Source organism: Hibiscus syriacus, unplaced genomic scaffold, assembly GCF_006381635.1.
Source record: "Hibiscus syriacus cultivar Baekdansim isolate YM2019G1 unplaced genomic scaffold, ASM638163v2 tig00005411_pilon, whole genome shotgun sequence".
NCBI classification, from domain to species: Eukaryota; Viridiplantae; Streptophyta; class Magnoliopsida; order Malvales; family Malvaceae; genus Hibiscus; species Hibiscus syriacus.
Window position 1 is genome coordinate 589,890 of NW_024062057.1, and position 25,148 is coordinate 615,037.

Below are 25,148 nucleotides of genomic sequence, written 5' to 3' on the forward strand. Positions count from 1 at the left end.
ATCCTTAAAACACTTTTGAACATTATTTTTATTTCTAAATATAATATTACCATGATTTAAAAATTTACGATCTAATAAATTTCTCACATCTCAACTGGGTTACTATTTAAAAATTTTGTAATTAAGAATATTTGAATTAAATTATTAATTATAAATTATAAATTTATTTATTCATAAATTTTTAAATAAAACTTTTATTAAAAAAATATTTCAACTTATTTGATGATCTCCTACAATATTTCAACTTATTTAATACTCTCCTACTTGGACAAGGAAATTAGGGTGAACTTGTTATAAAAGTTCTCTGATCTGTTCAAATTCCAAATTAAATTATTACCTGCTGTAGAACAATAAACTTCGAAACTTTCAAAGGGTCAAAAACAGTACTTTGTAGGCTAGTTTTGGTCGGTTCTTCTGGACGTTTCAGAACTCAGAGCAAGCTAACACCAATACTCCGGCACAGTCGAATCCAGGTTTCACTTCTTCTGTCTTTGGGGCTTCAAGCTATTAATAAGGAAACGGGAAGATATAGGAAGAAGGGGTCATGGGAGATATTTTCATATGGCTTACGTCTTTTTTCATTCTCATTGCGCTTATTGCTCTCATTGTTTTTCAGGTCAATTCCCTCATAAACCCTAGAATCTATGCTTGGAATTTTGCTTATATTTCTTACTTTTTTTGTTTGAACTACATGTTTCTTTTGCTATTAACTTGCTGGGTATTGATTAGTTAGTTGGCTCTTCTATTTAGCTGCAGGAAAACCACTATGAATGCTAAAAATCGTGTCTTTGTGTAGTATTGTTGGGGTGAATTCATCTGGGTTTATTGAATTGGGGCTTTGATTTGGATTTTAAAGCCTTGACAATGTTAAGCTAATTAGTGATGCTATTATTCATCTGAAGATTGTTCTGGTTATGTACTTAAAACGGTAAAGGGATTTAACAGCTTCAAAATTTTTCTGCAGCTCATGTGCTTGGCTGATTTAGAGTTCGATTACATCAATCCTTATGACTCTTCATCACGGATCAATAAAGTTGTCTTGCCAGAATTTATCATCCAAGGGCTTCTGTGCGTATTCTATCTATTAACGGGGCATTGGGTCATGTCGCTCTTGTGTGCTCCATATTTATACTACAATGTGAGACAGTAAGTTTTTCTCTCATCTTCTTATTCTACCATTTATTGTTAATGTAGTCTGTTTCTAGGAAAAGGTCAAATGATAGTTTTCCTGGTTTTGATTCACTGTTTAATTTCAAATTCCTTCCCCACAGTTACTTTATATTCAGCTTGCATTGCAACCCTATGTCTTGTCAGGTTAAGCCCATCTGGTTGACTGGTCTATTTAATTCCTTGATCTTGTTTGACAACGTGAATTATGAGTTGTGGAATTTTTGTTCTTAACTTGTAACTTCTAACTCGTGCAAAGAGATGCATCAAGGAAAGATTTGTGTTATATGTCTACACTTTCCAGTATTGTGAACGTCCTTGTGGTGAATATGAGTATTGATTGTTTGCTCCATTAGCCTTTCAGCCTCTCGTAGGTTAAAGACCCATGCTATCAGGCACTAACTGTAAAGAAAAGTGTGATTCATCTGCTGAGGGTAACATGTATGGTGCTGCGGGCAATGTTCCATTGATCGAAGTAAACAATAGAATGTTTTAGTGATCTTCTTTGAAGATTGATTGGCAGACATACTAACGACTTTCACTTTAATTTGGCAACAAATAAATTCATTGGTCCCAAAAAGTATTAGCATCCCTTGTGCCAAGTTTGTTGGATTCGAGAATTTACATTATGATAAAAAAAACTTTCTTTTTCCTACCTATCGAAGATTGCATGCATGCCAGAATCTTGGTCTCTCATGTAATTGTAGTTATTTGTATGTTTTAAATTAAGTTTTGTTTATAATATCAATCGTGGCTGCGAGCATCTGAAAATTACTCTGCTGGGAAATGAAAAGCAGTGTATTGCAATTATGTTATATATAATCTGTCAAGTGCTTTTGAAATTGTATATGCTCTCTTGTTATCAGTTACACGGAGAGAAAGCACCTAGCAGATGTTACGGAGATATTTAACATGCTTCCCTGGGAGAAGAAGCAGCGCCTTTTTAAGCTTGGCTACGTTATCGTTCTCCTCTTTTTCTCCATGTTCTGGTAATTTGTTGTTTTCTTAAACACACTGTGTTCTGCCTCTAGACATGTTACTTTTACTCTCTGAGCTGCTAACATGGGAACTTTTATATGTATTTGATAGGATGATCTGGTCAACATTAGATGATATGGAAGATTAATCGGAGACGGCAGCTTTCTTAACTCAAACTGCTGCTGTGCATTGGACATTGGCATTATTTTAACTTGCGTCTGTTGTAAACTGATATAGGCATATAGCATAAATTCAAGGTGTAAATTTAGTCATCTGATATTTGTTTTGCTCAAACAAGCAGCTTTTTCAGTTTTTAATTTAACAAGCTTGCATTTCTTCTATTGAAATTAGTTTGTTATTTCCTTGCCAAGAATTGAGTATCCTCTTGACATCCATCCCTGCAATTTTTGTTTCTGATTTTCAATTGTGCTGAATTTTGCAAAAGAAAAGACAATTAAATATTTCTGCCAATTTAGTCATAATTTTAAAAAGTAACAAATTTAGCCATTAGCCTTTACAAAATGTGTAAATTTTGTATTGAATTTTTAGAATAACGACCAAATTGGAATAATGCTTAAACAATAAGGAATAAAATTACCAGTATGTTAATTAAAATCAGGGTAAACTATGTATTTAGTCACACAACTATTCATATGGGCCCATTTTGGTCACTCTACTAGTTTTTCTCAAAATCATACCTAAACTTATGTTTTAATTCCGTTTGGCCTTAAAAAATAGACACAACTATTGATGTATTTTTTGGCGATGATGGTTGTCGCAACCGTCTTTCGGGTGGGCTCGGAATTTGGCTTCAACTTGAATAAAATGTTAGAGCCACCACCGATCATTTTTTTATGAAAAATTGGTTGATCGGACACCATCTTACCTGATATGTATTTTACCAGAAATGTGTCAGATTTGGGAGTCGGTTACAGTCAAGGAATGATTAGCATCCTTGAACTGCTCTTTCGGTACCATTTAATTTTTCGGTTGCCTTAATTGCGAAAATTAAAATTTAAATACTCGATTCAAATCACTTACCTTTGATTAGTAAAAATTGTCCCTAAAAAAGAAAGTCAAAAATGTTAGATTAAAAAATATATTAAATAAATAAAATTAAATAAATTAAGAGAGAGAAAAAGGTAAAAAATGTTAAAAGAGAAAAATAAAATAAAATAAGATGAAGGAAATATAAAAACATAAAAAAATATAGAAAAAATAAAAAAATAAAATGTATAAATGTATAAAATAAAAAATAAAAAATAAAAAAAATTAAGAAAAAAAAAGAAAATGTTATTTTTCAAAAAAAAGAAATAAAAAAATAAAAAAAAATGTTAAACGTTACAAAAAATAAAATCAGGAAAATAAATAAGACTTAAGGGATCAAATTGGGACAAATTGAAATTTATGGACTGAATTAATACTAGAAATGGGTTGTAAGAGAAAAAACAAAATATAGGGGACTGGATTGCAAAATATAAGAAATGTAAATAGGGATTAAATTGAATAAATTAAAAATTAAAAGACAAAATTGCAACATGTGACCAAAAGGAATTACACTTCAAAATATGAGGGACTGTGGAATAACTCCCTGTTAAATTGAGTTGCGAATGACTCCTCCGCCGCAAAGTTGAGTCAGTCTTGAAATGATATCCTTATTCATGAAATTGAAACCGTAGTTCGGAATTTGAATCGGGGGTGGCTTCTTGTTACCAAAATGTAGTCAACCTTGGTCTCTTCCTCGATTTAAATACCTTCGTTTGAAAATTCGACTGGAAAGTAGTTCCTCGATACTACCATGTGGTTGATATGCTCTCGAGATAATTGGAATCGAACTTGAAAGTTTTTGTTGACAGATAGCTTTTCTCGACTTAAGCTATGTTGTTGGAAGATAGTTTATTGTCACTAAAACACAGCTAACCCAGATCTCCTTATTGACTTAAAGACCTCGATTTAAGCTTCGACCGAAAAATAGTTCTTCGCTGCTACAATGTGGTTGATACACCCTCGAGCTGAATGGAATCGAACTCGAAAGTCTTCATTGACAGATAGTCCTTCTCGCCTTGAGCTATGCTGTAAATTTGTTATGCCCTTGAGCTGAATGAAATCGAACTCAGGTTTTTGTTGACAGATAACCCTCATCGCCTTGAGTTATGATGTACTAGATTGAGAGATTATCCCAGATCTTCTTCTTGACTTAAAGACCTTGGTGTAAACTTCAACTGGAAAGTAGTTCTGCTACCATGCGATTGATACGCCCTCGAGCTGAATGGAATCGAACTCGAAAGTCTTCATTGACAGATAGCCCTTCTCGCCTTGGGCTATGCTGTAAATTTGTTATGCCCTTGAGCTGAATGGAATCGAACTCAAAGGTTTTTGTTGACAGATAACCCTTCTCGCCTTAAGTTATGTTGTACTAGATTGAGAGATTACCTTAGATCTTCTTCTTGACTTAAAGACCTTGGTTTAAACTTCAACCGGAAAGTAGTTCCTCGCTGCTACCATGCGGTTGATATGTCATCGAGCTGAATGGAATCAAACTCGATAGTTTTTTGTTGACAAATAGCCCTTCTCACCTTGAGCTATAATGTAAATTTGATACGCCCTTAAACTGAATGTATTCGAACTCGAAGGTTTGTTGACATATAACCCTTATCGCCTTAAGCTATACTTTAAATTTGATATGCTCTTGAGCCGAATGTAATTGAGGTCGAAGGTTTTTATGCTGGTAGATAGCTCTTCTTGCCTTGAGCTATGTTGCGAATAGTTTCTTTAAGTGAAAAATAGCTCCCCTTCACGGGTCTAAGCCGGTCATAATTCTTTAAATGGCTGACCTTCGCGGGAAAGCCAAGTGATATATTCTGTCAGTCGGATATCATCCGTCGGAGAGTTAAAATATGGCTTGAAAACGTTAACTAGAAACTAGCCACTCGTTGTTGAGTTAAGTTGAACTGGATTTATTCTAAATTGGCTCTCGATCCCGTCTGAAGTTGATTCTAAGATCTGACGATCTTTCAATATGTCAAGTTGATTAAGGTGTAGCTCCTCGCCGCTGAGTTAAGCAACCACCGTCAATTTTTTTGAAGGTGCTTTTGAGTCGAATATCTTTCGTCTTGAAGTTGAAACTTGACTCTAAAGCTGAAAAATCATATATTCGAAAAAAATGATAAATGTGATGCTCTTAAGTATGTCTAAGATGCATGCAACATGAATTAATCCTTGTTTTATCTCTTGGATGGAGTCTCGTTATTTATCTGTCGATCTGGTCCTTGGAATCGATCATGTCCTATTTTCTTCTTGGGTTGCAGCCTTTAACATTTGAGACTGTCCTGTTTGAAAATGTTTTTCTCATTTCTCTTATTTTAGGAAAAAAAGAATATAAGAATTTTGTAAAACATTTCCCCTTAATTCAGGCTCACAATCGAATCAAATCATAAACATGAGTTCATAGAAAATCAAAAAAATCAATAACTCTTTAATGCTTTCGGAGTTATAGCTCTTTGACAAATATCTAAATTGATGAGTTGGCTTCAGGTTGGCCTCTTATTTTCTAAGGTTTCGGCCATCAAAATGTCATTTCTTTCTCGGTCATTTTGAACATTGCAACATGCCATTTTTTCTTGGCTTGGCATTTTAATCGGATGCGGACAAAATGACGCAACTAGTATAATCAATTACTAGACCTTCTATTTAGGTTCTCTAAAATCTTCCATTTGTTCAAGCTTTGTAGGTTCATCTAACAAAGGCTATGCCGAAATATCGATCTAAAAATGAAATTCCTGAGTGCTCGTGTGAAATTGACTACAACAAGTGTTCCTTAACTCCCTTAGTCCATTTTTGTCGAAACTCCTTATTTAGATAAATTTGATTTAATTTGCCATTGTCTGGCTAGTTGAATCTTATCCATAAAGCTGGGGCGTTTAACCAATTGCTCTAAAGGGACAACTCAATAGTATAATCACTTTTATCAGGTTAACTGAAGGGTTCATCTCATCACAAAGTCTTCGACCTGAAAATTGCATTGGAGAAAACACCAAATTGCCAAGTGTTCGAGCAATGTCATGGTTTGAATACAATCTATTCATTAGGCCAGCTTTCAAGTTTCCTCTATAACCAATTGCCTTAGTGGAATAGCTTAGCTTTACATATTCAATTTCTTAATATTGTCAAGAAGAACCTGTTATTGTCTAGGTATTCTTGAAAGTAAAAAAAACTCATCTTTAGAATTCAATTTCCAAGCAACTGGCCTAAACTAGATTCACCTACTCGACTATTCTATCTGTAAGGATCATAATCATCATTGAACGTCGTCAACAAAAGTATGGTCTAATAAGTTTTGTAATGTTATATGCAAAAAATACCTCATGTTGTCTACTCCTATACATACCTAAATACCAAGCCTTTTGTTCTTTCCCTTATGAGAGGAGAAGGCTATATTGGTTCTTGCAAGAGAAGGGTATGGTGTTCGAGTGTATCTTCTAGGGTAAGAACAAGGTCTTTGTTTTATCAGTTTTCAATCTTAATACTTTGTCAAAGATTTAAAACTCCAACCATTTGCAGAGTTTTTAATTCAGTTAATATTAAGAGAATTTCAAGTCTACAAATTTGATTTATTACTTGCCATCCTTAAAGTAGCATAAACTCATTTAAATATCCTTACAAAAAATAGAGAATAGATGAAAAACAAATTCAAACAAAATGCTATAAATGGAGTAAATCTTCATGATGGAATGATCTTCTTCCTTGTTAGGATGCCCCTGAGTTGTTGAAGTCGATCCAATTTTTGTTACGTGTTTTCTGCACGATTCTCTCGAATGTGAAGCAGTTCTCGATAGTGTGCCCTGGGACACCGCCATACTATTCGCAATGAGCATTCTCATCATACCACCTGGGGTATGGGGGCTTCATGGGTTTCACCGGGTATGGTGACACTACGTGTGTGTCAAAGCGTTGTTGGTAAAGTTATTTGTAGGTCATGGGAATAAGGTCGAAATGTTCCCTTTTCTTCCTAGGTTCTCTTGAATCTTGTCTAGAAGTACCTGATGGTACAGCTGCAGTTGTTTTTGGGTTGGAGATTGTAACACCTTTATTGGTATGGTAGGTGTTGATGTTGTTCATCTTTTCATCCCTCTCTTTCATAGAATATTTCTTATTGGCCTCCCCTTCCTTAATCTTGCTTTGCTTTATGGCCATTTCTACCATCTCACCGGCCATGACTAAGTCAGAAAAAATTCCATATGTGATTGCATCTAGCTACCCGAAGTAAGGATCCTTCAGTGTTTGCATGAAGAGCTTCTTGGTTTCCTTCTCATCAAAGGGTGGATGAACTTGCACAGCTAAATCCCTTCATCTCTGTACATACTGCCTGAAACTCTCGTTATGCTTATTTTCCAAGCTTTGTAGCATAACTCGATCTAGCCTCATGTTATTGACGTGTTTGTATTGTTCCAAAAATAACTTGTCTAAATCCTTCCAAGTCTTTATATGGGATCGGCTTAGTTGATTGTACCACCGGATGACTGAGCCCGACAGACTCTACTGGAAGCAATGGATCAAGAGTTGGTCATTTCCTACATATCCTATCATCTTTCGACAAAACATGGTAATGTAGGCTAACAGGAAATTGTTCCCATCGAACTTATCAAATTCTAGGGACTTAAATTTCGGAGGAAGAACCAAGTCTGGGAATGAACTGAGTTTCGCGACATCGACTCCAAAATAATCATGGTCTCCCTTAACCACTTTCATTTGGTATTCCAATTGCTTGATCTTTTCTTCCATCTTCTTTACCTTATATTCTTCATCAAAATCTGATATATGATAATCATCCAGATTATTCTCAGGTTTGGATACAAAAGTTTGTACCTTTTACAGCAGATTAAGCTTTCGCTTTTGTAGCGGATGAGTCCCCTTGTAGTCCTGGTAAAATTCTAGGTGAGATAACCAACTGTGGGGTAGTAAGCATACCTACCCCATCAGACGAACCTACCCCAGGCGCACTTGCTTAATGTAAGCCAGCTAACTTGGCAACAATCTGATCGACCAAGGACTCTTGGCTCTTAGTTGTTGTATCCAGAGTACTTTGATTATTCTGGCTTATCTTTTCTTCTAACTCTCTTTGCAGCCTCAACATGTTCTCTTCGAGTTGAGCGATTTTGGCTCCCATCTTCTTTTTCTTTGAACGAGTATTATGTGGATGAGGTGAGTCCAATGCTCAGGGTGGTATGTCTAGTTCTTGTTCCCTTTTTTGATGAGACATTCTTCTGTTAGTTAATGTGAATATAAAGAAATGAAAATAACAAAATGAAAAATATGTCTAAATGCATGATGCATGAAATGTTCGAGACATTGATCCAAAAACAAGTATGTTATTATAAATATTGGAACAAAAGTGTTGTTTCTTAAGAGACAAAAAACATCTTAAAGGTGTATTCTGACTAAGTCTTCTAGACCCCGAACAACCTCTAACAGGTTGACTAATCTTTTGCCTTTGTCTGTCACCGGTTGAATACCTTGTCAAACCACTCCAGCTTCTCTGGTTAAATCGTGCAAGTGACGAACTACTTTTTTGTACTATTCCCAAGAAGTCTCGAATGACTGCATCTCCGGCTTTCACTCTCTACTGAGCCTACTCCTAACGAAAGATCCATTGAAAACTTCTATCGAATGGAACTATCTGAAGTTCATTTGCTTGTTTCTTGAATTAGTCAACAATGGCCTCCAGTTTCAGCTATCACGATGTCATATTGTTCTTGTTGTCTTTGAATGGACTCTCCTGGTCAGTAACTTTTCTTCTTCTTGCCCCTGCAACCTTTGTCAACTTAAAAAGTTAACTTTTGATTTGCTCGGTGTAAATCCCGGTCCTTTCTGACCATAGCCAGACTTTTATGTTTTTCACTTCTTGGATTACAACCCCTTCGTCCATTAATGCAAACTATTTACATTTAACGAACACGTTTTTGGTGGATCAACACCTCTTTTGAATGATGTAAATGATAAAAATAAAATGATATCTACCCTACATTACAAGCTTATGTGAACTAAGTTAAACTCGAGAGAATACATTCCCTTATGCCTATACGGAGAATAAATTCACACGAATACATAAGGTATATGAATTCCGAAGGTTACTTGCTATGCCCGCACGGAGAATAAATTCTCACGAAGGCGTCACTTTCACCCCCACTTAAAAAGGGTTCGAAGCTCAATATAGAGCCAGATATGAAAACTTTTTCAAAAATATGAAATCATTGAAAAAAACGTCAGTATAACTATTTATTTAAAAATAATAATCAAAGATAAATAATAAGAATCGAAAAGTTAAAATAAAATTTAAACTTACAATTTTCGCTTTAAAAAAAGACGACCGAAAATTAATTCTGGCTTGACTCACTTACATGTCCTCAGCAGAGTCGCCAAGCTGTCACAATCATCTTTCGGGTGGGCCTGAAATTGGGCTTCGTGTTGAATAAAATGTTAGACCCGCCACCGATCATTGTTTTTATGAAAAATTGGTTGATCGGACACCATATTATCTGATCTGTGTTTTACCAGAAATATGTCTGATTCGGGAATTGGTTACAGTCAAAGAAGGATTATCACCCTTGAATTGCCCTTTCGGTACCATTTAATTTGTCGGTTGCCTTAATTGCGAAAATTGAAACTTAAATACTCGATTCAAATCACTTACCTTTGATTAGTTAAAAGTGTCCCTAAAAAAGAAAGTAAAAAATGTTAGATTAAAAAAAATAAATATTAAATAAATCAAAGAGAAAAAATATATAAATAAATTAAGAGAAAAAAGGTAAAAAAAAGTTAAAAGAGAAAAATGAAATAAAATAAGATGAAGGAAATATAAAAACATAAAAATATAGAAAAATAAACAAAAATAAAATGTATAAATGTTAAAAAGAAAAAAAAATAAAAATAAAGGAAAAAAAGAAAATGTTATTTTTCAAAAAAAAATAAATAAATAAAAACGTTAAATGTTAGAAATAATAAAATCAGGAAAATAAATAAGACTTAAGTGATCAAATTGGGACAAATTGAAACCGATGGACTAAATTAATACTAAAAATGGGTTGTAAGAGAAAAAACAAAAGTTAGGGGACTGAATTGCAAAATATAAGAAATGTAAACAGGGATTAAATTGAATAAATTGAAAATTCAGAGACAAAATTGTAACAAGTGACCGAAACGAATTACACTTCAAAATATGAGGGACTGCGAAAATAATTTAACTATTGGTTAATACGCAGTGGTCTCTCCCCTATAAATGGCCCAAAACCGAAAAATATAATTTTTACCAAAAAAAAACTCCTCTCCTCTCAAAACCTCTCTCAAACCTTTCCTTAGCCGACCGAAAACCGGCCACCCACCGGTGATAAATATGTTGTCCGTCGCAGTTCTGCCACCGCCTCCGGTGGCCAGAAAAATCAAAATTTACCCCTTTCGATAGCCCTCGACCTCAGGAATCCGAAACCAAAACCCAAATCCCCAAAATCCATACAAATCGGTGTAGATCTAAGTTTTACTTGGTTTTTACCTTTCTCGGCGGACTGTTCGACTTCCGGCGGCTCCTTCTTCTCCGAGGACTCTTCAATTGAACAATGTTATATTTTTTTATGATTTTTCTTTGCTTTGCAGCTTTGTATGTTTCGAAATGATTTGTTTTTTTTGCTCTGTGTTTGCTTCCTTTGTTGTTCAATGTTGTTGTGGTTTCGATGTTTCGGCTTTGTTTTCCCCTTCCCTTTGTGACAGATTTGGTGGGGTATTTATACCCACCGCCAGTGGTTTGTTTCCACCCTCAACGGGTTGTTCCCGTTCTTTTCGGTATGTTGTTTATTTGACCAGCTAAAATGGGATGGGTCAGTTCCGATTTAGCCGGGATGTTGTTGCTAAAAGTAGGGGTTGTTTCCTTTTGTGTTCCTCTGTTTGGTGTCGAAACGATCGATTTAGCACTAGCGCATGGTCTCACGCGCCCGATGATAACTCCTTTGTGGTGCCTGATGATATTATTTTAGGTTTCACAAACCCTAACCTTTACTGGGCTGGATCAGGCCCAAAACCGGCTTCATTGGACTGTTTGGATTCTTCATTGGACCTGAAAAAAAAACAAAAAAAAGAAGGAAAAATATTAATAAAATAATAAATAAATATTAATAAAAAATAAAATAAAAAATCATTTTTAAAACTATATATCATATATGTTTTTTTTAAATTGTTTTCAAAACCATATAAAATATATTTTTAAAAAATTGTTTTTAAAACTATATAATATATGTTTTCAAAAATATTTTAAAAAATTATATTATATATATTTTCAAAATATTTTCAAAACTATATATTATATATATTTTCAAAATATTTTTAAAAACTATTTATTATATACATTTTCAAAATGTTTTAAAAAACTTTATATTATATATTTTAAAAAATATTTTCAAAACTATATAATATATAAGTTTTCAAAATATTTTCAAAAACTATACATTATATATATATGTTTTCAAAATGTTTTCAAAAACTATATATTATATATATATATTCGAAATATTTTCAAAAACTATATATTATATATATTTTTTAAAATGTTTTCAAAAACTATATATTATATTATATATATTTCAAAAACCGATGTTTCAAAAAATCTTTCAAAAACTATACGATATTATTATAAATAAATAAAAAAGCTCCGGACGAAAATGTGTGTCTACAATGGTATTGCATTATCTTATGTTGATACGTCAATATCACAACTACTTTTTAATAGTGGATAATTAAAACGTTAGTTCAAATATGATTTTAATAAAAAAATAATTGGGTGACCAAAATGGAATGACAAGAATAGTTAGGTGACTTAATACATGGTTCACCCTTAAAATTATGTAGAATCGATGGAAAATATTGAAACTGTGGTTAAATGTCCTTGATTGCCCATTTTCAAACTTGATAGACTGAATTGCTATTTTCTTTAGTGGGATCACTTTGTCCAATTTCTTTGGTTATTGCATCAAACCTAATTCAACCGGCAACGATTTGTTCGTGAACAAGACTACAATAGTAACGGATCCAGCAGATCCTTACTATATCATCCACGCCCTCAATCTTCTTTTGTCTAATAGAACTGTTTTCGGATTCTTCAAACCCCAAAAACAATGGCCGCTTCACTTAATACAATTCTTTATCAGCCCTCTTTTAGCCATCCGATACCCGACCCGACCCGAATATATGAATTAGAAATCCGACCCAAAATAATAAAAATATTATTTCTATTCAATAAAAACAATGACTTAATTGAAAAAAATTATATATAGAGGGTATTATTGTAATTATTCCTAAATATATAAGGTAAAATTATATATTTTTTGGGTCGGGTTGGGTATTTTTCACCCTAAACCCGAACCCGACCCAAATATCACACTTAAAAAAACCGACCCGACATGACCAAAATAAAGTTTCACCCGACCCGACCCGAATATATGAATTAGAAACCCGACCCGAAATAATAAAAAAATTATTTTATTCAATAAAAACAGTGACTTAATTGAAAAAAAAATTATATATAGAGGGGTATTATTGTAATTATTCCTAAATATATGAGGTAAAATTATATATATTTTCGAAACTGGTCGGATATTTTTCACCCTAAACCCGAACTCGACCCGACCCGAATATCACACTTAAAAAAACCAACCCGACCCGATCAAAATAAAGTTTCACCCGACCCGAATATATGAATTAGAAACCCGACCCGACCCGAAATAATAAAAAAATATTTTTATTCAATATATGAATAAGTTACCAAAAGATTAATGAGGGTTAGGGGTGTGCAAAAAAACTCAATCCGACCGATCTGATCCATTGATCCAATCCGAAAATTCGGATATCCAATCCGATTTTTAATTTTCGGATAGCTCGGATCGGGTATCCGATATTTTTTTGGATTTTCGGATTAGATACGGATCGATCAAAATCTAATTTTGGATTATTCGAAAACCCAAAAAAAATTGGACTATATTATTAGTTAAGAGCTATTTGGGCTATTACCTTGTTCTGCCATTTCCTTTTTTTGCTTCTAGATTGTTTGGAAGAAATTCATAAATCATTCAAGTTTTACAGGGACATCCTTCAACTCATTTTGTCATAATTCCTACCTGCTTCGTTTGCCGCACTCTTCAAGGATCAAATACTAGCGCTACCCAAAAATGACATGTTAATCCCGATTAAACCATGTCCTTGAAAAATTTGAATAAATTTATGATACGTAATATTAATAAAACTATATGCTAGAAATACTTTCATATTCTCTGCCTGAATGGTTCTGTTTCGTTGTGAGTTCCGATAATTTAGACTCATAATTATATTATACATCCTATGTTATATGGACTTTCCACAAACACAAAGCGTTGATATGTTAACAGAAGAAGCAAAAAGAGTTACAAAAGAAGATCCTGAAACTTTCAGCTTACATTTTTATCACACCAGTCATCAAATGTTTCTCATAAATTCTACGAATAAAGCCAGGTATTCCATAACAATTGCCACGTAAAATCTCCATTCTACCATGCAACTAAGAATGCACCAATTGTATCAAGCTGGAATTGCTAATGATGCCACAGGATTCGTCAACGGAACAGTGGAATACTATGTGATTAATTCACTGAAATATAAATCTACCAAGATTTATGATGGTGCCATCGTATTTCGAAGGACACATACTGATTGGTGCATTAGGGCATGAGAAGTGCGTATATCTTGGAATATATATAATGTTCTTTACATTCATCAATTTTGGAATTAGTATTTAATTTCTGTTATTTTTTTATGAACAACTAAAAAAAGACGAGGGAATTAACACTAGTAGAAATAAAAATAATAATTTTTAAAATGGTAATATTACATATTTAATCAAATATATTTCGTTTGAGAATAAGATCAGGATCCCGTAACAAGTAATAGTAAAGTATTTTGTTAATTATCTGATTTAATTGCAAGTGTTTGGGTGGATAAGATAAATAAAAAAATTAGAAAAAAGGAGAATTTTTTGTTCTAACAAAAATCGGATTCAGATCCGGATATTTGGATATCTGATCCGAAATTTCGGATGTCCGAATGTTCCAATATTCGAATTTTTCGGATCGGATACGGATCATTACTTTAGGTATCTGAAATTTTCGGATATCCGAAAATTCGGATAGAATAATATCCGATATCCGATAATGCACACCCCTAATGAGGATAGTATGGTCAAATTTCAATTCCCTCCAACAAGGGAATTGATTTCCATCATAGAATGGATGTAATTCACTTTCTCTTATTTGATAGAAAGTTGAAGTCACGAGGGATTCCAATTCCCTTTTAAAACTTGAACCAAACATGGGAAAGTGGTAGATTCCAATTCCTCCTAATTCCAAGGGATTCCTGCGAACCAAACGCCACCTTATAAGATTCAACAGTTAAATCATAATATTCCAATCCATAACCTAAATTAACACGTTAAAAATTCCTACTTAATATCAGCCGTCCATCGGAATAAATCGAACGGTCATCAGTAATTACGAGTCAAAAATAATAATAAAATTATAAAAAAATGATAATTTCGTAACACTTCTTCAATCGATGAACATGAAACCCAGAAGCAGGAAATCGAAATCGAAATCGAAAAATAAAACAAGCATACCTCGTTGATATGATGATCGGAGGTTGTTTGTTTCTCGTTTTATTCTTTCTTTAGATCAGCGTCAATCGATGAGAAAAAAGTGAGCAAATCCGACAAAATTTGACAGAATAAAAAGAGAGAAGGGAATTTGAGAAATGAATTATAGAACTACATGAGAGAAATTGATTGGTATTAAACAGGAACATAAAATAACAAATGAGAGAACAAAAAGCGAAACTGATAACTCGAAATTAGATTAATTTTTCATAAGTACTTTTATTTTCACATTTATTTTTACTTCACTCTTTCAATTAAAACCCCATCATTTCATTTGCTTTTTTGCCTAAACCAGAATCATAACCATTCAACATCAGAAGCTCTTTAGTCCTACGGATATATCTTTTCTTCTCTATACTATATTATTTGCTTATTTATTTGATAATATACCACGCTTGTCAGGCACCAAAGTCATTGCGTATACTTTGTGTACTTAATAAGCTGAAATCATTTCGTAAATTAACTATCGAACTTTGAACATTAGGATTGAAGTCAAAATCTGACCGTTTCCAATTTGGGACACTGGTAACATCATCATCATTAGAAAATTTTGCATATAGCTCAAGGGGCCCTCCTAATGAATATTGCAAGTTAGAATCAAGCATCATGTACACATCATCATCGTCCTCAACATTATATATTGAGTAGTTTAATGGTTCCAACGCATCGGTAGTCGATACTTCAACGGTTCAAGTTTTTTCTCTCGACCATATGGAACATTTTTCTTGACTTCCTTCATCAACTTCTTATACGTTAATTTACTCAACAACGTTATCGTCACAGTATGTGTGGAATGAAAGACAACACCGAGAGATGCATCATGAATCATTTTGCCATCGTAGTATACCAAATCAGTAATACTTCCTCTTCTCAACAAATTTTGAAAATATCTACGATCATGCAAATAGAAGAACAAACGTTAGCGAAATTGTAATGACTTCAAACTATGTAATAATCGAGAAGCGTCACATAAACTAACAATTAAAACAGATGCTGATAGATTCCATTATCCTTGTCTTCACTTTTGTATGGTTTGTTTGTTTTCCTTCACTTACTTGAAATAAGGATTCTAATGGAAGTCGTGTTTTTTTCAATAGAAAAGATCTATATGGATTCTTGAAATCATGACGTGACAAGGACATGGGTCTACAGAGATTCTTAATATGACATGGCAAGGCAATGACCTCATGTTCTGCAGAACATGACTTTTGTAGAGATTTATGACGTGGCAATTGGATGTGAAATGGCAAGGACCTCGCGTTATGCAAGGCGTGAGTTCCCTTCAACGTCACATCAAGAAGAATTTGCACGATGTGATTTTCTTGCCTATTTAAATTCTTTTTGTTCCATCAAACCTAATCTTATTTGAAACCTTCTTATTACTTCATAAATGATTTATCCCTTCTGAGGAAACTTTTAGTTTATACAAAGCATCCTCTTCTGGTGACATTGTTTTTTTCTTTGTGCTAATATAGGCCCCATATGTGCCTCGACAGCTTCATATATTATTTGGAGTTGTTTACGCGACATTGTTGCAAGTTATAAAAGGCATCCTCTTTTTGTGGTATCTAGATTTTCATTTGGCATTTGTGAGAAACTTCCCATTCCATCAATTAAGATCAAGTGACCACCCTTTGAGAAACTCTAGCGTACCTATTGAGCTTTTTCCTTTGTATTTGTTTATTATAAAAACCATTCTCTTCTAGTGTCAACATCTACTTCTCCTCAATAGTAGTATCATGCTAAGATATGCACCGATAAGTGCATCAACAACTCCACATATTTTTTTTTGAGTTGTTTACGCCACTGCAAGTTATTTACAAAATATGTTCACTAGTTTTCTACTTCTTTTGATTTGGAACCATTTTGAACGCGAATTGTATCCCACTTACAATTTCTCGTATGTGTCGATATCAGTTTCAATTGAAAGATAAGTTGTAATAATATACCTTTAAGCTCAAAAATTGAAAGATAAGTTGCAATACTACGCCTCCAAGCTTTGGAATCATTTTGAATGCGATTTTTATCCTACTTGTAATGTCTCGTATGTGTTGATATTACACTCAACTGAAAGATAAGCTCAAGTACTGCGCCACTAATCTTATAAATTATAAAAAAAAATCCAATTTAGGACTTGGGAAAATACCTCGAACATGCATATGAACAAATGATCGATGGTTTGCAAATGCTAGGACCTTTGCATTTTACAAACCGTGAGGTTCGTTCTGACAAGTTGAATTTTATTCGAATTGAAAGTCACGTCTTTTCAAGAGACCTCGCGTCCTGTATAACGCGAAGTCCATTGATTCCTCGCTTCAAAAATGATGCGATGACTTTTATAAATAGGGGTACATTTATAATGTTTTCTCAACATATTTAAAAAAATGGTAAAATATGTAGTGATATTGTGGAGTTATTCCCAAGAGAAGTGTTATCCAAAATTCTTGTGCATGTGGTGTCTAATTCTATCGTCGATTTTCTCAATACACGATTGAGTTACAAGACTTTTAATGAAGTATCGAAGCACAATTACATCTTTGAAAGCGTTTCGCTTAAGAACATCAACGTCATTTATTGGACTAAAACCGAGAAAAGTTTTCAAGAAATATGCAAAGCCAGTAATAATCACGAAGCGTTATATAGAGGAGGCATGTATGATTATTTTAGGGAAGAAATTTAAAGTTTGGTCTGCATTGTTTGAAGATAGCAGTCGATAAAGATAATATCAAGGTCATATATGTTTATGTAATTATTCTAATTTATTCTGGGGGTGAATTAAGAGACGAAGGACTTCAAATCGTGAAAACTCTTGATCTCACCAATTTAAAAAAAATAAATTTAGATGTTATTCGTTCAAAGATCAATGTGTTTGCATGCTTAATGTCATGGAGTCGTCACAACATTGCCTTTCCAGAACTAATCGAATACTGTAATTGTGATAACAATTGTCCATGTAATTCAATCGACCAAGTTTGGCAACCAAGTAACAACCTATGTACTTATTATGATTATTGTTTTTAGAACCATGGAGCAATTTTGTTTTGTTACATGTTACATTAGAATGAATTTTAATTTTAATAAGTTTTGTCTATTTATTACAATAGAGTTTTTTGTTATTTTATTATATACTTTACATGCGTTCTGTAGGATGCACTGTAGTCCTACCTGTGCAGTTTGAAGGGTATTTTTCCAATTAATGTCGTTTGGAGGTTATTTGTCCAATAAATGAATTTTTGGGTTTTTTTTAAACAAAAACGTCTATTATAATTAAATATAATACTCAACTCTATAAATCACTTGGCTTATATAATATTCTGCCCTGGGAGATCATAAGAATGTAAAAACTTTACAATATATTAACCTTCTTGCTTGGTTCATAATTTACAAGGAAGGTCAAGGCTTTTGGTCTAAGTTTTGCCAAAATGGTAGGTATACTGATAAGTTGGACAAAGAAAATTACCAAATCTGTTGAATACTGATAATTAGTGTGAGAAAAGGGTTTGCTGATACGCACGAGCCGATATGAAATATTTTCTCTTCATGAGGGTCATGTTCATGGAGCCATTTGAGTTTGCCATGGGGATTTGTCCATTAGGATATAAGCCATTTGACTGGAGTTTAATTTTGTTGTCCACATAATTAAGACTAGTTATTCATGGAGTTGAAAGAAGGGATAGGTCGGAGTTATGAGTCTCCTCTGAAAAAAAATTAAATTTTCATATATTTTAAATATTTTTATATTCTTTTGATAATTTATTGTTATTTCTTTTTAAAATTTTAAAATTTGGTCTATTAACGTAAAATTCTAAAAATTCGTTTATTAACGTAAAATTCTACATTTGTTAAGCGTGAAATGGAAAAGGGAATGCATAGAACCTTCCATGTACCTTCGTTTCTTTATTGTCATCAAACATTTTGGGGTTTGCTTACCTTAGCAATCATGAGTTCACCAGCCATCATTACAACTGAAAAGAAATCTAATATCTTGTTCTTTTTACTTTCCTTTTATCTCATAATTATTACATAGCCACAGCCAGCTGCCTATAACATGTTGCAAATTATTCAGTACACCAAACATTATCTATAGGAGCTTACACCCCTCTTCTTTCTCTCAATTTCCCCATTCACTTTCGATATATTTAACTACTTTTTCATTCATTTGATGATCATTTTATTAAAGTTTAGTAGAAATTAAATAAATCATAACAAGATGTGTAACATGGTTTGGAGCCCATGCCCTCCTCATCCCACCTTTGCTTCTTCTAAGAGAAGGCATAGATCAAAACAATCCAAGGTTCAAATTTACAGGCTTTCCAGGTAGACACGCATATGTATGTTTTATTTTTTTCATCTACTACTTTTCATGTGTGTTTTTTTGTGTATGCATGAATATATGCTTTGATGGTTCTAATTAACGCTAAACATATGTAGGAGAAAGTCGGAAGAAAATGTGGAGAAAGACGTGGAACTAATGAACTTGAAGCTGTACTTGGAGAACCAAAGCATTATTGAAGAGAATGAGAAGTTGAGGAAGAAAGTCAATCTTCTTCATCAAGAAAACTTAGCTTTAATGTCTGAGTACCAGAAGAAGTTCCTTCATTTGGATCGTTTTCCGACCACCCTTTTGCTTCTTATGCAACAAAAGCATTCATGGTGAAGCTTAAGAAATACTTGATTATTTTCATCCTGGATGAATCCCTTTTAGTCTCCCTAAACATTTCACCCTTGCCTTTCTTTGATAATGGATGTATGTTAGCAACATGGGATTTTGTAGCTTGATGTTTTGTTCAACTCCTGATTAAAGATAAATGATGAAATTTCAATGTTTTCTTTATTAGGCTGTAATCTGCATCTTTGTCTCACTTTGTTGTCCTAATTTTTTATTTTTCATAATCATCCCTAACGTTAAATTTTGGTTTCAATTTTAGTCATCTGTCATTATCAAATTAACGGTGATGCTGAAATGTACAATGGTACGTTATCATTGAAAAAAAATATCACATTAATATCTCTTGCTTTTATTACTCAACTATGATTGCCCTTTAAAACTCTTCAAGCAAATCTATGATTATTGTTCAACAAGAAAATCATAAAAGATAAGTAGCTCAGAGAACAAGAAATATATATTGACAATAACTGTCACATGTTAATGGAGTAAAAGATTTTTCAAGAAACTATAATTTAAATCCCAGAAGAGAGGTTCAAGTCAAACCAATTGGTTAACAAACTGACCAGGTGCAACAAGGGAGAGGTTTTTCATAATAGATACAGTGATAACATTTTATTCTCAGGCTGTTTATAGCCATTCCCAGAGAAGCATGAGAGGAAAATGCCTAACATTTAGATAGTGTAATGTTTACTTTTTCCCTTGTGAAATCTGATTTTGTCACCAATGGGGAAACTTCCATCTTTCTATCTCTTTTCTGCGAAAGGTCTATTGTTGTAGCTATCAAGTGGAACTTGGCCTAATTGAGCTTTCCAATAGAAGGATAACACACAGCAGTGCAATGTTGAATATTCCTTTGGGCACATTCAGTGGATTATAGGAGTGGAAACTTCATTGTTTCTGGGAACTTTTATCTGACGATTTGCAGATACGAAATGCAGCTAAACACATAGTGGCGTTACCTATTACTGTCAACGCAGCCTGGAGAGCAACCAATACCTGCAATTTATTGGCAGAATAGAGTGGTTTAAGACGTTTTGTTTCCAGACTCATCCTATTCAAATCAAACGCACAAGCTCATAAGCTAGAAATATTAGTCATCACTCATCAGCAAAGCAGTCTAATTGTTAGTGAGCAGGAGTATGATCATCTTATGCAAATACTTTTTGGCAACACATATAAGAATGCATAACAAAAGCACATCCATAACATGAATAATGTGACTTTTATGGATACTAATACTAATTTATGGTAATGATAAGAATATGCATATTGAAATTATTAAGCATATTTCTTGCTAGAAAAATCCAATTCATTAACCCCAAAGTTCAGGCTCTGTGTTCAGTCATTTTGTTTATCAAACATTATATTCAACGTTTCAGTAACACTAGTATTATGCATTAAATCTCTGGTTCACAATTTTGAATATAAAATTTTATGAAGTTTGTTTGTTCATCATGATAAGCATTGAGGACATACAGGAGCAAAAACTACAAAACCGACAATATAAGCCAAATCTTTCATTGTAGTGTTTCTTTACCAATTCATCACTGTATCTCAATTAATTCAAACTAGTCTTTGCATTTTTCCATAAAGAAGGATAAGAAAGCAGAGTAACTTGTCGGTTCTCACCTCAAGAGATTCGGAATTGTAAAAGAAATGCCATGTACATGCACAAAATGCTCCACCAAGTAAAGGTACCTAAAACAAATAATTAAATCAGACAAAAGTAGAAACTTAGCCTATAGATGCTTGATATGACATATCATTCAAACCTATCACACTGAGTTGTATAAATAGATATGACTCCATCCCCCGTAATTGATAAATGAATCTGTTGTAAGGATTTCCCAACAAGAGCAAAGAACAAAAATGCTATAGAATAATGTCATTGCAGAAACTTAACTACCAATGGATATGAGAGCACAAAAAAACTGGTTCCAAGACGATTAATGCGTCAATTAAAAAACTTATCTTTATCTAGACAATGGTAGACTATAAGAAAGTATCCGGACTAACAAGATTAAGAGGAAAAACTCACCATACCCCAAGAGAGACCCTTCCATGATTCAAACCCAGATTTCTCTCCATATTCCCACACCAAAGCCATTGCTGTTATCCTTTTGTCAAGACAATCTCATTAGCATCCTCATCAATGATTTCAATTCAGAGGATACAAAGGGAATCAGAATAGTCAATAGTGTTTCATCAAGTGAGAGCCTTACAAGGAGTTATTATGATGCCTCTCTAACAATGATGTTTCAAATCTTAATTTGTTCCACAGACTATCCCTTTCTTTCTAAGCTTAGATAATCCCATTAAGAAAAAAAGGACCCAAGATTGACAAAGTACCCATGAAAACAGAGCACATGAAGAAGAAACCAAATATCCGAAGTTAAGAGAAGAAAATATCCTCACCATTCAACAACACTGGAGACGTGTATGGCCCAAGTGGGCAGAGACAAGGCATTGGCGGGTTCACTGAGCTGCAAAGAAGTGCCCAGCAACAACGGCGGCAACTCGGAGGCCGAAGCCGAAGCCGCAAGAGCCAAGGCCAGAGCTGACCCGACAATGCCAATCGTTGGTTTCGGGTTCAAAATTAAGCCCTCTGTTGACAGCTTTCGGGTCCGTGGCCTGGTTTTCTGAGGAATTTCGGGGTGACGAAGAGTTGGAATAGTATGAATCTGTTTGAATATGGGTTTAGGAGTGCAGAGTACGGCCACGTTTGCCATTGTTGGAGATTTTGGCTGTGATTTCTTTAGTTGGGCGGATTTACTTTGCATACATTAGTTTCAGTAAAGTTAATTAAATAGTTGGGGTAGTTCTGAAGAAGATAAGGTTCAGACGAGGGTGTGGTTTAAAACTTATGACAGCATCAACACTTTTGGTCGTACCAAATTTCACATAAAATTTTCAGAGGCGATTTTTCATTTCGTTCCTTGCTTCCACTAATGTAATTAGCTTAGCTCCTTGCAGATTACATATTCAAATTTAATAAATGCTAACAAGGAAATGAGGAAATGAGGAAATGAGGAAAAAGATTCTAATTATCCACTTGTCAGGAATGAAACCGTACACAAGGATTTCATTCTATTTTCAGGAAGCTGATCCATTTTTTTTCAACTTCGCATTGCAGCAAAAGTTTATGAATCAAATAACAAAGGATTGGCATATGAACTCATCATTCTCCCGTTATTCAGTTTTCTTTGCCCATCAAAGACATGATTACAGTTTGCAGATCCCAAAATCGAGACGGTTAAGGATCAAGTTATGAACGATCCGTTTTAACCGGAGCTAACCATTTCAAACCCTCGAAATAGACATGAGAAAGAACTTTTGAGAAGATGGGATATGGATTGTAGTGAAGTAAAAGGACCATATTAGCAAAAGCAAATGTTGTATATGATTCCTTGGGGGAAAAGGCAACAAAAATGCTTACGGAGATAGCTGGAGGCAGGCACGCTCACAAGTGGATCCCGAAAGAACCGGTTAGCAAGGGCAAGTACCAAAAGACTGTTTTGCATTCCTGCAATACTAAATATATCAGCAATAGTGCAAACGATCAAGATGGAAAAGAAGAAAAAGGGTTCTCACCTGTGTCTCAAAGGATAGACTTCTTTGCAAGGCTTTCACATCGGACCATTGAAGAAATAACCGGCAATGAATGCTGAAAATGGAATGCAACAATGAGAAACAGATGAGTTAAACCAAAAGGGGACAAAACCGAGTTAATGTTAACAGCGACCAGTGCTCCAACAGAACAAGCCGTATCAAGTTCAGAAAGCAGAGGCAAAAATGGCCTCCTGGCGTTACAAAGACGGGAAACAGCCTACAAGCACATTAGATAACTTAAAAGATATTATCAAGTTCAACCACATTTTGGGGTTAGCATATCACCAATTCAGAAGCAATCCTGCTGTAATGGGAGCAATAACAATCTGCAGAATGCTAGAAACCATTCCCATGACATCGACGGGCAGTCTTTTCCCAATAAGCATGAGAGACAACATCGGTGTAACAAAAACAACAGTAGTTGTAGATAACGATGTCATAACAATGCTTAAGTGGCAGATCTGTCAAGAATGTATAGCATAATTCGAGAGACACATGATACCAGCATAATCCCAGCACCTGATTCATAGATTCACATTTGCCAGGATAAACTCTACAGTATTTTTAGACAAGATAGAAATAACTAATCTTTGGTAGCATCGATCAAAAAGACAAACATAGACCTACTTCAAATATCAATTAATACTAGAAAAGCTGTTATGTTTTTTTTAAATAATCTGGGTGATTTATATGTTCAGAAATTTTCTGAGCCTATTTGAAATCGTACACCAATGATTGAACTCAGGTCCTCAAGGAAGAACAACATTACATTAAATAAGTAGTATGGACAACATATTCATAGAAAGAATGGAATTTGATTGCTTCAAAATATACACTATAGAAGCCTCTTTTTGTTCAACCATCTGAAACAAGACATACAGAAGAGCTACTATAACTTTTTGCCCAAAATAGTTGATAATGTCGATGTTCATAACTAAATAGAAGAACAGGATTAAATTGGAGCATCTTAGCAAAGAACACCCATTACTTTCGAATAACATCTCCTAAAATCATTTAGAAGTTTGGGGATGAAATTGAAATATTCAAAAGTTTGGGGGCCAATATAGAATAAGGGTCATAGTTTGGAGATGGATTTGAAATGTTTAAAATTTTGAGACCAATTTAGAATGTGAGTAATAGTTTGGAGATGAAATTATAATGTTCAAAAGTTTGAAGACTGATTTAGAATAGGCATAATGTCAAAATTATCCTCCTAACGTTAGTGGGCATATTATCAATAATTTGATAATGAATACTCAACCACCATGTTGCAACTGTTGGTGCTCGAACTTGTGATATCTAAGAACAATAACAACTATTCCTTTAATCACTGAGGTAAATTATTTCGTGCAATAAGGATCATAGTTTAAGTACTCGTAGTGAATTAACTATTAATTTGTTTTTAATCTTGAGATGATAATATCATGTTATAATATCGTCACCTATTTAACGTTGTTACAAAGGAACGTTAATATGAAGAAAAAAAATCATGAGAGTACAAGTTTAAAAAGCCAAAGATATAAGTAAGAAGAAGAGATGAAAATATGCAAAGGCATTGAGGGAGAAAGAAGAGATGGTGCAGATGGTGGTCTGGCATTCCATTGAAGAGTGTTTCATCCGAAGCACTGTCTATGCCACTTATGATGTTAAAGTATTGAATGACGTTGATATGCTCACATGGCCATGAAAAAGATGTATCCCTCCAAAGCCAAAGGCACTAAAACAAGGTCCAAGGCCATGCTACTAAGTTCTTCATATACGTTAACCTAATCTTCACTATTTTATTTAAAATTTACTTTTTAGTCTTTCTTTCTGTACTTGTCTCCTCAACTTTGATTCATTCTTCTACCAAAAACCTTGTACCAGGTCAAATGCAACAAGACAAGAGTCTCGAGTTAAATAAAGTAAATTAAAACTCGGTTATTTTTACCAGGAATCTGGACTTTCTGAGAAGGGTAGATGCTGAAGCCTTTTTTTTTATTTTTCCTTCTAAAATTTCTGCTTATA

General features: G+C 33.9%; 3 protein-coding genes and 1 pseudogene across 5 annotated transcripts; 2 read left to right on the forward strand and 2 right to left on the reverse strand.

The window, feature by feature from the left end:
- The first annotated feature begins 294 nt into the window (after positions 1–294).
- On the forward strand, positions 295–2,396 carry LOC120199346 (protein cornichon homolog 4-like). Of its 3 annotated transcripts, none has more exons than XM_039200457.1 (4): positions 297–616; positions 965–1,146; positions 2,034–2,156; positions 2,257–2,396. In XM_039200457.1, the coding sequence occupies exons 1-4, from the start codon at positions 545–547 to the stop codon at positions 2,291–2,293; spliced, it is 414 nt and encodes a 137-aa protein (XP_039056388.1). In that variant the 5' UTR covers positions 297–544; the 3' UTR covers positions 2,294–2,396. The 3 variants fall into 3 exon arrangements, with proteins under 3 accessions (XP_039056389.1, XP_039056388.1, XP_039056390.1); XM_039200459.1 differs by having other exon boundaries at positions 300–473; XM_039200458.1 differs by lacking the exons at positions 2,034–2,156; positions 2,257–2,396 and adding an exon at positions 1,272–1,914 and having other exon boundaries at positions 295–616.
- Positions 2,397–8,858: 6,462 nt separating this feature from the next.
- LOC120199359 lies at positions 8,859–18,041 on the forward strand. Its single transcript, XM_039200466.1, has 4 exons — positions 8,859–8,923; positions 17,264–17,429; positions 17,567–17,730; positions 18,011–18,041. Exons 1-4 carry the CDS (start codon positions 8,859–8,861, stop codon positions 18,039–18,041), a joined length of 426 nt encoding a protein of 141 aa, XP_039056397.1.
- Positions 18,042–19,270: 1,229 nt separating this feature from the next.
- Positions 19,271–24,126, reverse strand: LOC120199360 (annotated as a pseudogene).
- On the reverse strand, positions 20,100–22,289 carry LOC120199348 (ycf49-like protein). The gene is made up of 4 exons (XM_039200460.1): positions 21,948–22,289; positions 21,571–21,649; positions 21,162–21,230; positions 20,100–20,528 (listed from the first exon to the last, which is right to left on the reverse strand). Exons 1-4 carry the CDS (start codon positions 22,259–22,261, stop codon positions 20,421–20,423), a joined length of 570 nt encoding a protein of 189 aa, XP_039056391.1. The 5' UTR covers positions 22,262–22,289; the 3' UTR covers positions 20,100–20,420.
- Positions 24,127–25,148: the final 1,022 nt, after the last annotated feature.

Excerpts from the sequence above, each read along its gene's own strand:
- LOC120199346 (XM_039200457.1), top strand. The coding sequence starts at position 545 with ATGGGAGATATTTTCATATGGCTTACGTCTTTTTTCATTCTCATTGCG. Across the intron at positions 617-964 it reads TTGCTCTCATTGTTTTTCAG|CTCATGTGCTTGGCTGATTT; the intron begins GTCAATTCCCTC and ends ATTTTTCTGCAG. Across the intron at positions 1,147-2,033 it reads TTATACTACAATGTGAGACA|TTACACGGAGAGAAAGCACC; the intron begins GTAAGTTTTTCT and ends TCTTGTTATCAG.
- LOC120199359 (XM_039200466.1), top strand. The coding sequence starts at position 8,859 with ATGGCCTCCAGTTTCAGCTATCACGATGTCATATTGTTCTTGTTGTCT. Across the intron at positions 17,430-17,566 it reads TTTCGCTTAAGAACATCAAC|ATAGCAGTCGATAAAGATAA; the intron begins GTCATTTATTGG and ends CATTGTTTGAAG. Across the intron at positions 17,731-18,010 it reads ATTCGTTCAAAGATCAATGT|GATGCACTGTAGTCCTACCT; the intron begins GTTTGCATGCTT and ends TGCGTTCTGTAG.
- LOC120199348 (XM_039200460.1), bottom strand. The coding sequence starts at position 22,261 with ATGGCAAACGTGGCCGTACTCTGCACTCCTAAACCCATATTCAAACAG. Across the intron at positions 21,650-21,947 it reads GTCTCCAGTGTTGTTGAATG|GATAACAGCAATGGCTTTGG; the intron begins GTGAGGATATTT and ends TCTTGACAAAAG. Across the intron at positions 21,231-21,570 it reads AGGGTCTCTCTTGGGGTATG|GTACCTTTACTTGGTGGAGC; the intron begins GTGAGTTTTTCC and ends TATTTGTTTTAG.